General features: G+C 38.7%; 1 protein-coding gene across 2 annotated transcripts in view; it reads left to right on the top strand.

Moving 5' to 3' along the window:
- The first annotated feature begins 9,854 nt into the window (after positions 1-9,854).
- The window catches only part of ABCA12 (ATP binding cassette subfamily A member 12), a 178,604-nt gene continuing 174,117 nt past the window's right edge, over positions 9,855-14,341 (top strand). The window contains exon 1 of one of the 2 annotated variants that reach the window (XM_070422065.1): positions 9,855-10,306. In XM_070422065.1, coding sequence (XP_070278166.1) covers positions 10,238-10,306 — 69 coding nt within the window. In that variant the 5' untranslated portion in view covers positions 9,855-10,237. The remainder of the gene's footprint in view (positions 10,307-14,341) is intronic. The other variant, XM_070422064.1, reaches the window with a different exon arrangement.

Raw genomic sequence — 14,341 nt, 5'->3', positions numbered from 1 at the left:
TTCATTATTGAAGGTTGAAGATTTGAGAGTCGGGGTGTAGGTGAGAATGGGATTATGGTTCCATAAAGAGACTTATGGTAGGAAAGTTTGTGTAAGCCTCTTGGAGAGTTTTGAGCAAGGTTCGTCTTTATTATTCTTTATTATACTCTCTATATAGATTTACAACCAGTTTTCAAAAACAATTCCATAATCCAGAGAGAAAGCTAGAATAGTAGCAGAATGGGCATAATTAACTCCATTGCAGTCATTGAGATTGTTATTTTTAGATTGAGATCTATTCGTTTTGTAATACATGTGAGTGCTTAACCTTAAGAAGACAGTTAATGTGAAAACATAATAAAAAATTACTGAATATGCAGTTCTTTAATTTAGAATGGTTTGAATTTGTACGTTTAGAAAAATACTGTGGGTATAGCTATATGTTACAAAAAAATTTGGTTCGAAAGATCTGTCCAGTTCTCTGTAGCAAGACTTTACTGATATGGCCATATGTTCCATTCGTCACATGCTATCATTAAAGCACCCATTAAAATGCATGCCTGGAGGGCCAGATGTTTCATTTTTATTATACACCATTTTCTTCACATTCACAATCCATGTATGCTTATATAATAGCTAACATTGTGTAAATGTTTCTTTATATACTTATGCATATGTTTTGTATCTCTAGTTACATGTTTGTAAAGAAGCATATATGGGCATATACCTATGTCTATATTAACACATACAAAAATGAATCTTTTTGAGTACAAACTTGTGAATTTATTTTACCCTATATGAAAATATATTATCTTGTTCTAAATCATCTGTCAGATACCAATATACATGGCAATTAGGTACCCCCTTCCATTTCTACTTGATATCTTTGCTTCTCCTTTGTTTCCAAATACTGCTAATGGGGGAGGGTGATGAAAGGGAAGTGCCATTAAAGGAAGGCCATATGGAGAGCCACAGAAATAAAGATCTTAATTCCCTGGCCAATCAATGCTTTAATCATCAGACTTTTCAGCTAAAATATTTTATTATTGATTTGAATTGGAATCATTAACCAGTTCCTTTCCCCAGTCTTATGCTTTTTAAAGTCATTTAACATTAGTAAACATAGAAAGCATGTAGAAAAATTGTGTTTTGCTCAACATTGAAGGGACAGATAACTGAGTCTTATTTTTACTATACTGAAGGTTTGGAATTTCAAAATGCTAGGAATGATCATTTTCTAGCTTATTCAAGAGAAATCTATTTTTCTTTTTTTTTTTAAATTAAATCTTTATTGTTCAGATTATTACCTTTCTTCCTCCTTTTTCCCCCCATAACTCCCCTCCTTCCAGCTCCTACCCCACCCTCCGCCCTCACTCCCCACCCACTGTCCTCATCCATAGGTGCACGATTTTTGTCCAGTCTCTTCCCACATCTCCCACACCCCTTCTCCCCCCAAGAATAGTCAGTCCATTCCCTTTCTATGTCCCTGATTCTATTATAATCAACAGTTCATTCTGTTCCTCAGATTATTTATTCACTTGATTCTTAGATTCATTTGTTGATAGATGCATATTTGTTGTTCATAATTTGTAGCTTTACCTTTTTCTTCTTCTTCCTCTTCTTAAAGGATACTTTTCAGCATTTCATATAATACTGGTTTGGTGGTGATGAACTCCTTTAGCTTTTCCTTATCTGTGAGGCTCTTTATCTGACCTTCAATTCTGAATGATAGCTTTGCTGGATAAAGTGATCTTGGTTGTAGGTTCTTGGCATTCATCACTTTGAATATTTCTTGCCACTCCCTTCTGGCCTGCAAAGTTTCTGTTGAGAAATCAGCTGACAGTCGTATGGGTACTCCCTTATAGGTAACTGAGTTTCTTTCTCTTGCTGCTTTTAAGATTCTCTCTTTGTCTTTTGCTCTTGGCATTTTAATGATGATGTGTCTTGGTGTGGTCCTCTTTGGATTTCTTTTGTTTGGGGTTCTCTGCGCTTCCTGGACCTGTAAGTCCATTTCTTTCATCAGGTGGGGAAGTTTTCTGTCATTATTTCTTCAAATAGGTTTTCAATATCTTGCTGTCTCTCATCTTCTGGCACCCCTATAATTCTAATATTTGTACGCTTGAAGCTGTCCCAGAGGCTCCTTACACTATCTTCGTATTTTCGGGTTCTTTTTTCATTTTGCTTTTCTGGTTGGGTGTTTTTTACTTCTTCGCATTTCAAATCTTTGACTTGATTCTTGTGCTCCTCTGGTCTGCTGTTGGGAGTCTGTATAATATTTTTTATTTCAGTCTTTGTATGCTTAATTTCTAGTTGGTTCTTTATCACAGCATCGAGGGTCTTATTAGATTTCTTATAGATCTCAATAAGTTTATCGGTGGCTTCTAGACAGTTCTTGAGAGACCTTAAAAGTGTGGTTCTGAACTCAATATCCTCCCTTGATAGTTTTGTCCTGTTTCTTTGTCTCCGCATTTTTTACGCTTTCTTGATGCACCCCCTAGTGGTCTTTGTGCGCAGTCTTGTAGTTAAGCCTTAATTGTTGTAGTTACTACTAGAGGGATTTGACCTCCAGGCCGACTGGCTGTGAGAATCAGCTGTGTCTGCCTCGGGAAAACTTCTGTCCTCTGGAGAGGTGCTAATCTAGCCTTTGCCTGAGGCGATCTGGCAAATGGCTCTGCGCAGGGCTTGGGCGGGGCGGGTCGCACAGGATCAACAGGTGGGCGGAGGGAGCAGTTATGGCTGCTCTCAGTCCTGTTCCCAGAGGCTCTGCTTCTCAGAATCCCAGCAACCGCTGCAAACCTCGGAGAGAAAGCTGCCCTCACATTCCGACTAATGCCAGACAATCCCGCTTCTCTCGTTTGAGTCTGAGTCCCTGGAGACTCGCCCGGATCTGGAGCTCAGAGTCTGAGACTCCCTCCTGATTGAAAACGACAACCGCGCCCTCAGCCATCAGCCCGCTCCACGCACACCTCCATACCTTTGTATTTTCCACACTGCGCCTCCTCTGAGCCTCAGTATGCTGTTCTCTTTCCTTCTCGTTGAAGAATCTCTCCTCAGCCAGCCTTCCTGTGGTTCTGGGTGATGTCCGTTTGGTTGTATTTTTGAAGTGGTTGTTCGAGGCAGCAAACTCTGGTGTTTACCTATGCCTCCATCTTGGTTTCCTCCCCAGAAATCTATTTTTCTAACAGTTTCTTTTCTGTTACATTCAAGGGAATGCATGCTGCCACATAAAATATAGAAAACTTTAATATTTGTGATATTCTTTTTGTAAATTTCTCTAGGAGCAGGCTGGTCACCAAAGACTAACACACACGTAGAAATGGATTATTGTATTTTTTCAATAAAGAAAAAATGATGTTAGATAAAAACAGACTTGACTTTTAAGCTACTTTAGTTTTTATGGCAGAAAAGATATAAATTGAGATAAAACAACAGTATTTTCATTTTTATATTTTTCTCTAAACGGAGAATTAAAACTTAATTTTTTTTCAGTCTTAATGGATTGGCCAAAAAAATACCAATTATTTCTTATTTCTTATTTCTAATTATAGCAACATATGTAGTAAAATTAATTAATTAAACATACTTTATTAGTTTAACCAAGGAAATTATTACTCATCCTGGGTGAGTGGATGAGTAATTCTTTGTAAGATTCTAAATCACCCTGAAATTCCCAGATTCACACAGCTCAATAGTAAGATAATCAGATAGTTTATCAAACTAGTTCATCTGACAAGACCATGTTGTTTGTGATGAAGCATTTTGTCATTCTATCTGTGTCAGTGTATCATCTGGAAGAGAAAAGCTGCCTTATAGTTGAGCTTGGAGTGAGTCTTATTGAAACCCCCTTAAATATGTCTTACTTGGTTTTGTGAATCTTTACCAGTTGTTTCTTGACATAGTTCTTTTGTCTCCATCATTATTGGAGTGTCTCAGTGCTGATAAAGCACCTGAAAATCCTGAATCTGATACCTCCCTCACACCTACCTGCTTCATAGCATTGGCTATCACCACCTTCCATCAAAGGTGGATTTCAGGTAATGAGGTATTAGCAATCGGTGCCTCATTATTTTAAACCCTGGTGGAGCCCCACCCTTCTCATAAAAGTAGGATGCTGTTATTTTTACTATGAGTTAGCTTCAGTTTCCCAACTTATTGCACATTTCCATCTGGGTTCAATGCATACACTTGCCATGTTTTGTTATCCATGGTTGTTATATGAGGTCCTATTGAAGAACACGCTTTGCAGACATAGAGATCAGGGTTCAAATCACTGTTCTGATACTCATTAGCTCCGTGAACTGGGGAAGCTACTCTACCTATGCTCCCTTATCTGTAGAGCATAGATAATAATATTGACCTCACAGGTTTATCATATAGATTAGATCCTGTGTGTGATGAGCATCCAATAGGACCTTAATGTAAAAATCAATTAATCATGGGGGGTTGGGGAGTAGGTTTCACTGATGCTATGGATAAAAACCAGTTTGGAGGTGAAAAGTAAATTTGTGGCTCTGGTTACCGTTAAATATCTTAAACTATTTCATTTCACCATTAACTTAATTCCACATTACTTTTCATTCAAAATAGAGATTTCAGGTGTAAATCTGAACCTCTCATCTTACTAGTAGTTTCATCTCACAGCACCATTTCTATATTGCTCTATCTATCTCTTTAGATGAGTTGCCAGAACTTCCCATCCAAATACTCAGTATGGCATCCTCTGGTCTTTATCATTACGGTCTCTAACTCTTCCAACTTTATCTTATACTACCAAATCAACACTTAGATCTAGTCAGGCCAAATTTCTCACCATTCTGTAGGGATATAGAATTAATCCCCAACTCTTACTGTTTCATAAGGCCTGGTCCTTGTCTTCAATAGCTCAGAGTGTAGACAGCAAGACAAACTGAATATCATAGTAACAAGTAAGAAGTTGACTGTGAACAGAGATCCAGAATAAAACAGGTGAAAGGGTGATTAAGTCAGCCAGGGGTGGAGGTGTGGTGGGTGGAAATGCTGGGAAAGGCTTCAGAGAGGAAGTAACATTGGAGTCATTCATTTAAGGATGAGCACGATTTCATTTTGGGCAGAGAGAACAGCATGACGAAAGCCTGAAAGTAAATATCCTCATCCTAAGCACTACAGCAGATGGTGGGAGAGATGGCTGAGAGTGAGAGACACACCTGATGAAGATGGCAAGGGCCAGGCTGGGATGCTTTTTGGTTACCTACCAAGAAACCTAAAAACAGCAGCCTTCCTTTTCCTGAATTCCTGGTACATTTATTCTTTGTGCACTTCTTTTGGTAATAAATTTTCATTTTAAATAAATGTCTATAAGTGATTTATAGACTCCAGGAGAACCAGAAGACCCCTGAAGTCATTTACTTTTCTTCTCAGCTCTTCCCACAACAAACAGTAGATAGGATCGGAGGTAGCATAGCACAGAGATGAGAATAACAGATTTAGGGTTTGAGTTCCAACTCTGCTGTTCTCATTGTCCTCACTTCTAACTGGGTGAACTTAGGCAAGTTACATTACTTCTCTGAATGTCACATTTTTCCTTTGAAAAAGGTGATTAGACCAGTTTCTACACAATATGCCTCCTGTGATGATTCAATAAATGCTTAACAAATGTATGCTACTCAATTATTCAATAAGCACTAATTAGCCACCTACTAAGGGTAATACCTGTGCTAGATTCCTACTATACAGTGATGAGTTAGACAGGACAGGAGCATTGTAGTCTAGTATTTATTATTATTACTATTATTAATATAGGTCTCTAATAAATACTATTAAAATAAATCAACATGTCTTAGCTACATCAATATCCTGTTCATGTTTGGACCGATTCCCTCTTGCCCTGGTTCTGGAGTATACTATATAGTAGTTGACAGACAAAAACTGCCCCATCTAATGCTCATGGAGCCCACCAATTACACAGTTGTACAGCCTTGGCTGAGCCATCATTCTGTGCAGTTTCAGTAGGTGAAGTTACCATGGAGGTAACTTTAGATAAGACCGAAACTAATTCTTGGCATGCATGGCTCTGTCAGATTTAGGCTGGTTGAACTATTTTTCTCCAAAACTTGTGATTACTAAAGTTTCAGAATGCAGAAGGCTGGAATCCTGGGATTAGCTAATTTTTTGTTCAAGCTATTCCATGAAAAAGCTATATTTTTGTTTTAAATGTTGGTCAAGAGAGTGCATAAAAGCAAACAGTGCCTAAGTTCTGATAGATGTTCTTGCTAAATAAAGGAATGAACCTATTGATCACCAAGAAGTAGAGTCACCAGCAGCAGAGAAAGGGAGTGCCAGCAGATACTATGGACTAAGACTTGGAAGTCATCCTAAAGACAATGTGGGTCTGCTGGCTGCTGGGGGCTGATTCCAGCAGGTCATAAATGCAAGAAGTTCATCAAAAGGTTGGTGGACCTTGAGGCTTCGGCAGGGCTGAAGACACACATTATTGCCTGCTGGAATAGCTGAAAGTGTTTCCCCAAACCTAAAGATTTGCATATATTATTGCCTGCTGCCTGACAGCAGAAGGCAGTTTCCCCAACCTGACAATACCTACTGTATACCAAACCCGTACCTTTGATATGTATATCTGCTTTGCTTTAGGGCAATTTGTGTTAATAAAAAGCTAGGAATCCAGAGATTCAGAGAACTTGGTTACTGAAGCTAGGTCTCCTCTGGCTCCCCAAAATGCCTTCCAGATTTATATTTCATGTCTAGTCTCTTTATTAATTTACTCACAGCCCTTCTCCAGATTCCTGAACCCTTCTAGATGCCAAGAAACACCCTGGCAGCTGGCCTCTGGCAGAAAGGCTGGAATGACTGAGGAGTGTGGTAGATAACCATAGTCCTGCTAAACAGGATAATTTAACTTCTTGGTACACCTATAATAATAAAGTCTGTAAGCAGTTTCTTGGTAAATCTATTCTTTCATGGGTTATATTATTATAATTTGCCTTTGTTCATTTTCTGCTCAGTTTAGCTTTTTACTTTTTAAAAGACATTGTTCAGCAGCTGTGTGTCCTTGGAACAGCTTATTTCTGGTTACAAAATTGTTCTCTCTTTCCTCAAGAGGAAATTTTATGATACCTGCCAACAGCACCTCAATCTACAATCAAGAGTGGGCACAAAATTATATCTTACTCTGTGAAAAAAATGTTTTACTGTCTTTAATTTCCCTCCACATTCTCTCTCCCATTTTATTTTGGTTGATCTAATAATTACTTCAAGTTCTCTTATGATCAATGATTATAATTCCTGATTTATGTAAGCTACAGTTCCCAAGATTATTGTTAACTAACACCTTTTCTACAATGAAATCTTAAAAGATGTTTTTAAAATAAAAATTTAAAAGAAATTTGAAAACCTTAAAAAAGATATTATAAGCAGATATGGTCAATATAGATGCCAAGATATAGAAAAGTACAAGAACCATATGATATCACTCATATATGGGGCAAAACAGAAAGCAACAAACAAAACAACCTCATTGACACAGACAACAGTATGGTGGTTACCAGAAGGGAAGGGGGCTGGTGGGACAATGAAGTGGGTAAACAAGGTCAGATTTATGGAAGGAGACTAGACTTTGAGTAGTGAGCACACAATGTATTGTATAGATGATGTATTATAGAATTGAACACCTGAAACTTATGTAATGTTATTAACCAGTTACCCCAATACATTTAATTTAAAAATATAGTTATTCAGAATAGGGCAAAATTTGGATGTATGATTTCCTATGTACCCCAACTTAAACTACTTTGAATTATATTTTGTGAAAGATTACTCCAGTCCCCAAGGAAGTGTGCATGACATTGTATGCCTGCCTCGATACATTAACCACCTAATGTATAATTGTGAAATTATTTTGAAGAAATATATCTGGGAAGTCATGAGATGTAATAAAATATATTATCTTCACCAGAAAATTTGAGATCATAGATGAAGATATCCGGGAAGAGGACAGCTGGAGAGAAACATCTCTCACCAAAATGAAACAAAACCAACAAAACAACTCCATGATTATACAGGAGAGGTGATGCGCAACTGCTGGGAGAAACTATTTGGAAGTTTTTGAATTGACCTCTCACCTGCATCAGTCATGTGGTGAGTCAATACTTTTTAACCTGAAGTAACCTGACTGAATAAAGTGACTCTTTTCAGATAATGGACCTAGACACATAGAATCACATTTCAAATCCCACCTGTCTTCACAACTGAACAATGTTTATTTGTGAACCAGACTCCTAGTGAATTCTAGATTGTGACAGATGGCAGAGAGAGAATATAAGGAAGCAGGAGTTCAAGTCTTCAGCAGAGCTTGAGAAAGTCACCTGAATCTTGACACAACATTTCAGGAGTGGTGAAGGAAAGTAGTATCTCTGAGACTATTGGCTGTCTGAAGAACCCCTTGTCTTTAACCATGTCCAGAAATAATTAAAGGGTCAAATCTTGATATTTAGGACTGACTGCCTCATGAAGATTGGATTCTTCACAGTAGGGGCAAAGCCAAAGTGATGCAATGGGCATATGCCAGCATGGCTCCACTTAACCCCAGGCTGGCTGTCATCATCATCACAGAGTTGGCATGGGGACCAGGAAGCTGGACATGGGGGACCAGGAAGAGGAGCACTTGCTCCAGGTGTGAAGGGAGAGCTCAGACACTGTTTTAACTGATTTCACAAACAGAGGAATGGAAAAGTGTGAATATTGAAAGAGAGCTTCACCAGCCTGGGCTTAAATAGTCTATTCAATTAAATTCAGAGTGATTATTGATCACTGATCATGTATGAAGTACTGTTTTATAAAATAGTCTAGGCTCTCAAAGAATTTGCAATTTAGTGGGAAAAATAAGATAGACAAAAATAGCAATAAAGCAAAAATGTAAGTCCCTTGAGATAGATAGAAACAAAGAATTATGCTGGATTCAAAGGCAGGAGAGAAGACAACTTATGCAGTATATCTAAAAAAAGCTTCATGGAAGATGTCAACCTGGGAATAATTTTGGTAGGTAGGAGCTTAGAGAGGGAAAAGTGCATCTCAGGTAGAGAAGGTAGAATAAACAGGTCAGGGACCAGAAAGCACAGGTTATGTTTGCATATTGTAATATATACCAGTTTGACAAGTGGTCAAGCATTTGGAATGACTATTGGAAGATGAGATTGGAAAACTGGCTAGAGCCAGATGGTGGAAGCATTGAGTACCTGAGGGAATGTTGTCATTAAGGTGTGTAAGCAAGGTAACTTCTTCATTATATATACCCTTAAATCACAATCAAAATTACTTGCTTGTCTATGTTTCCTTTAACTATGAAAGCCTGAATAGGAAAGCTTTCCTATAATGTATTTATGAATCCACACCTCCAAAGTAAGGAATCCATTGCATATTATTTATGTCCCCTATTGCTACCTTTTATTCTCTGCATTTGCCTAACCTAGTAAATTGTGATGGAAGGTAGGACTTAGCCAACATAGTCACTTCCCCTCAAATCAAAACATTCAACTCAAGTTTAGAATGAACATAAAACTTTCTCTATATATCTAGTGATGAGCTAAGGTTCAGAGCTTTTTAGCTGAGCTCTGGTCTTACTGACTTAAAACAGCTTAACGACACTGTAAATATTACTAGAATAAGAGTCACTGGGCTAGAGTCTGTAAAATGCTCCTCACGCCCTGCCTGGCTCTGCTGGAGTAGGCACTATGTAGTAAAGAAGGCGAGAGAATGTAGGACAAGTCTTACTGGCCTGGCAAGGGTCCCACCTAATTCCTCATGACGTGTTCAGTGCAGGTGACACCTCCTATGAGGTGTGGATAGGCAGTTAATTTCATGGAGAGTAGGAGGTTCAGCTCTTTTTTTCTTCTTCTTCTTCACAGTGGGGCATTATCTGAATGGTATTCATTCTCTCTCTTGAGTCTGGACTTCACGCAACAAGCAGCAACTGGAGGTTATTTTAATATAAGCAGAAACCACTGAAAGATACTGGTCTGGGTCCTTATTGGAGAGGAAGAGTTGGTTGAGAAGTGCTCCTGGGTCAAGAATTAAGCCAATCGTTGCACAGGAAAATAACATCCGTGGCAGAGAACATCTGTGGGTTTCTTACCCCAGTCGACACGGAAGCTATGCCGTGAAAAGACTTCTGGCCCATTGACACACAAGTTGGACCAATTCTTTTTTTTTTTTTTTTTTTGAGGGGTGGAGGAAAAAAAGAAAAAAAAATATTGTTTGGGGTGTTTGAAGGATGGCCTCCCAGTTTCACCAGCTTCGGATCCTGGTCTGGAAGAACTGGCTAGGTGTCAAAAGGCAGCCGGTGAGTACAAATAAGGCAGGGGAGCTCTGGGGCGACGCTGCAGGCAATCCTGAAATATGATGATGCTAATGAAGGAAAAAGAAAAGAGTTTTAATTTAGTTTTTAAAGCAGGAAATAAGATATTTAGAAATCATTCCTGCATCTGTCTTCTAGCTAAAGGCATGAGTCTAAACTTGCCTTTCAGTAAATTAAAAGAGTAAACCACGATATGCCTTGGGCAAAGAAAAGGATGCGGCTTGTTACTGGCTGAATTGGAACTAGTGTTGAATTCTAAGTTTCTGGCCAAGATGCTTTAAAATTTTTAAACATAAATTTAGTTATAAATGAGATGGCGAAATGTATGAGATGAAAGGTACAATAAATGGGAGAGAAATGTATTTGAAAACCAAAAGCATAGAAATCTTGGTTGAAAAGTAAGATATAAAAAGGAAATAGTTTGAAGGCTGTTGGTATAGAAAAACTTCCAAGATATTTTAGTAATCTAAAAATTATTTACTAGAAATGCTAACCAAGATGCAATGTATGTGCCATGTTTCCAGAGCATTATGTTGCTCATTGCAACATCTTTTTTTGTGCTCTTATATTCATGTTTGCTTTTCAAATTACAAAGCCAACTATTAGATCCTCACCAGATAGGGTCTTGGTAGATTGAAAAAGGAATTGGCTTCTATGAGTTACCATGTATTTAGAAGGATGTTTGAAAACCAGATAAATTCAACAAGGCACTATATATACTTCATTTTAGAGTGGTGATTCCCAGCCTTAAATGAATAATATAAATATTATGCAAATTGTATGCGTCATAGAAACCAACATTTTATCTATGCAACTTATCTCATTCTAGGTTTGCTTATAGTGCCTGACCCCTTACTTAAGTGTTCTGATGTGTAGATTAAGAGGGAGAAGTAAATGTTCACTCACCTTTGTGAATTTGGTGGGTGGGATTTTAAATCCTAAGGCATTATGTGATTGCATGGGTGTGGGTTTGGACATACATTTTAAATCATTACTATTTTTATTTCATTTTTATTTTTACTAAAAAAAGAAAATACAAAGTAAAATTTCCCATAATACCCCATGGTAGGTTCTGTGTGGAATTCAGCAGCTTAGAGTCTGGGTAGGTGATTATGGTCAAAAGAGTTGGGTTCTTGGTTTTGCTCCTTACCAGCTACAAGACTTGAGTAGAATATCACAATTTGAGCACTGGCTTTCCCATTTCCCCAAATGGGCATGAGCTCTACCGTATCTATCTCATAGGGTGAGAACCAAATGTACTAATGTATTTCAAATTGCTTTATAAATGGTGACAAACACTTGGCAAATAGGTTATAGAAAAATTGGGGCAATTGGGACAAATATATTTTATTTGACATAATGATGAAAGGAAATCCAGGAAAAGGTATTATGAGAGAAAAAAAGAAATTTATATACAGTAAAGTTCTTAAGTGATGAAAACTCAATAGTTAAAAATAAAAGCATAGAGGAAGAGAAATACCAATTACTGCTGATAAACAAAATGCTGAAGTTATATATTTTCCTTAAAACTCCATTTTATCTAAAATTTTTTAAAAAGGCCTGAGGCCCTGGTCATGTGGTTCAGTTGTTTGGAGCATCATCCCATATACCAAAAAGTTGTGGGTTTGATTCCCTGTTGGGAGCATACTGGAGGCAGTCAATCTCTCTCTCTCTCTCTCTCTCTCTCTCTCTCTCTCTCTCCCCCTTCCTCTCTCTAAAAAAGGAATCTATAAAAAACATCCTCAAGTGAGGACTAAAAGAAACCCACAAAACCCTCAGGTGAATAAAATATATCATTGAGAAATTTTATCCTTAGAAACTTTAATAAGTTTCTCCCTCATCTACAACATAGCTGGTATATCAATTTTCCACTTTGGAGTTTTTCTCTATTTTAGTCAATTTCTGCTGGACATGGCATATTTAGAGGGGGTAGAAGTTAGGGGTTCTAAAATATTTTCAGTATAATGCCTTATATTATTCCTCTTTAGCCAAAATCTCTAAAAAGATCCTGTTAATTATACTTTTGCCTGGGGAAAGAGCGTACATAAGCTATTAGTTCATTTTGGGACATCAGGTGATACGGAAGTTAGGTGCACCCTAAGAGAATGGGACCAGGGCAGAAAAGTCTTTGTTGCAAGAAGAAAGATTAGAAAAAGTCCAGAATTTGGGGTAACATAGAGGGGTCACTTGAACCCATTATGACCAACTAGCGCAGCAGTTCTCAACCTGTGGGTCGCGACCCCTTTGGTGGTGAAACAATCCTTTCACAGGGGTCACCTAAGACCATCCTGCATATCAGATATTTACATTATGATTCATAACAGTAGCAACATTACAGTTATGAAGTAACAACGAAAATAATTTTATGGTTGGGTCACAACATGAGGAACTGTATTTAAAGGGCCAGAAGTTTGAGAACCACTGAACTAGAGGAACACAAGAGACCTTTAGAAAATAGTGGTGCCAAAAGGAGAAGGAAAGACAATCCTAAGTGGAGGGTGAAAGGGCAATAAAAGGTGTTTTTCTTTCTTCATACTTTTGTCTAGACTAGTCCTAAGTCTTGGTATTGGAAAGAAGATTTGAGGACACTGGTAGAAAGGGCATATGTGTGCCACTGTTATTTAAGAGGGAAGGATAAGAAAATTAAGGGGCTAGAAAATGAGGATCAAAGATTTAAAAGAAGATGAAATGAAAGAACATTGTGAAAATAAGAAATACAGACAAATTAGAAGACAGAGCACATGGTAAGCAAGTGTATTACATTCAAGGAGAGGACATAGTCTTCTGGTAGGAACTGACCTTTGTCATCCATCAAGCAATTATTTTAAATCCAAACATTTTAATTTCAATCTTTGTAATTGACCCAAATATGCGATTCTATCACAAAGCAAGGTAGTGGGAAAGATAGTCTATAAACAGAAAAGCTAGAAACCTATTAATGGAGAAATAGATGATATATAAGAAAGAATTAAAAGAAAAACAAATAAAGATATAGTAAAAATATTAAAGTAGAGTGGGGATTACTGAGGAAACATAGTATAGATTATACACTACAATAGAAAATGAGACAAGAATTTCAAACAGGTATGTAGTGTAAGAAATAGAATGTGGAATCTAATGAACAAAATAAACTAACAAAACAGAAACAGACTCATAGGTACAGAAAATGGACAGTTGTCAGAGGGGTGGGGGTTGGGGGCTGAATGAGATTGGTAAAGGGATTAAGCAAAGAATCTACACTAATAAAAGAGAAAAATGGTAATTGGCGTACAACCGCTACCCTTCCCATTGGCTAATCAGCATATCCTTATGCAAATTAACTGTCAGCCAAGATGGCGGCTGGCAGCCAGGCAGCTGGAAGCGAACATGAGGCTTGCTTGCTCCCGTGACTGCAGACTGCAACGTTCCCCGCCTGACTTGCCGGCCTCTGAGCTGGCAGTTTGAAACATTCTAACAAATATAGAAGGCTGGGATCTCAGAGCTGAAGTTATACATTGTTTCGATTATAGAACCGAAACAAACCAGCAGCGGAAGCCTCAGAGCTAGAGCCAGAGCTAAAGCTGGCCCAGAAGAAAAAAAAGAAAGAAAAAAAGGAGCGGTTGGGGGCTTCAATCAATCGCAAGCCTTAAGGCAGCCCTCAGACCCTCACCCAGACTGGCCAGGCACCCCAATGGGGACCCCCACCCTGAAGGGTGTGTGACCAGCTGCAAACAGCCATCATCCCCTCATCCAGGCTGGCCAGGCACCCCAGTGGGGACCCCCACCCTGATCCAGGACACCCTTCAGGGCAAACTAGCTGGCCCCCAGGCCTCTATCCTATATAGTAAAAGGGTAATATGCCTCCCAGCACCGGGATCAGCGGAGCCTCCTGGCACCGGATCAGCATGACAGGGTGCAGCGTCCAAACCCCCTGATCGCCCTGCGGCTCTGTGTGTGACAGGGTGCGGCGTCCCAACCCTCTGATTGGCCCTGCTCTGTGGGTGATAGAGGGCGGCACCCCAACCCCCCCCACCACGGGCC

The sequence above is a fragment of the Myotis yumanensis genome, unplaced genomic scaffold (genome assembly GCF_028538775.1).
Source record: "Myotis yumanensis isolate MYYU_CA2020_CCGP unplaced genomic scaffold, mMyoYum1.0.hap1 SCAF_8, whole genome shotgun sequence".
In the NCBI taxonomy this organism is placed as follows: Eukaryota; Metazoa; Chordata; class Mammalia; order Chiroptera; family Vespertilionidae; genus Myotis; species Myotis yumanensis.
Note: the sequence above shows the minus strand (reverse complement) of the source record. Positions and strands in the feature narration are given on the sequence as shown.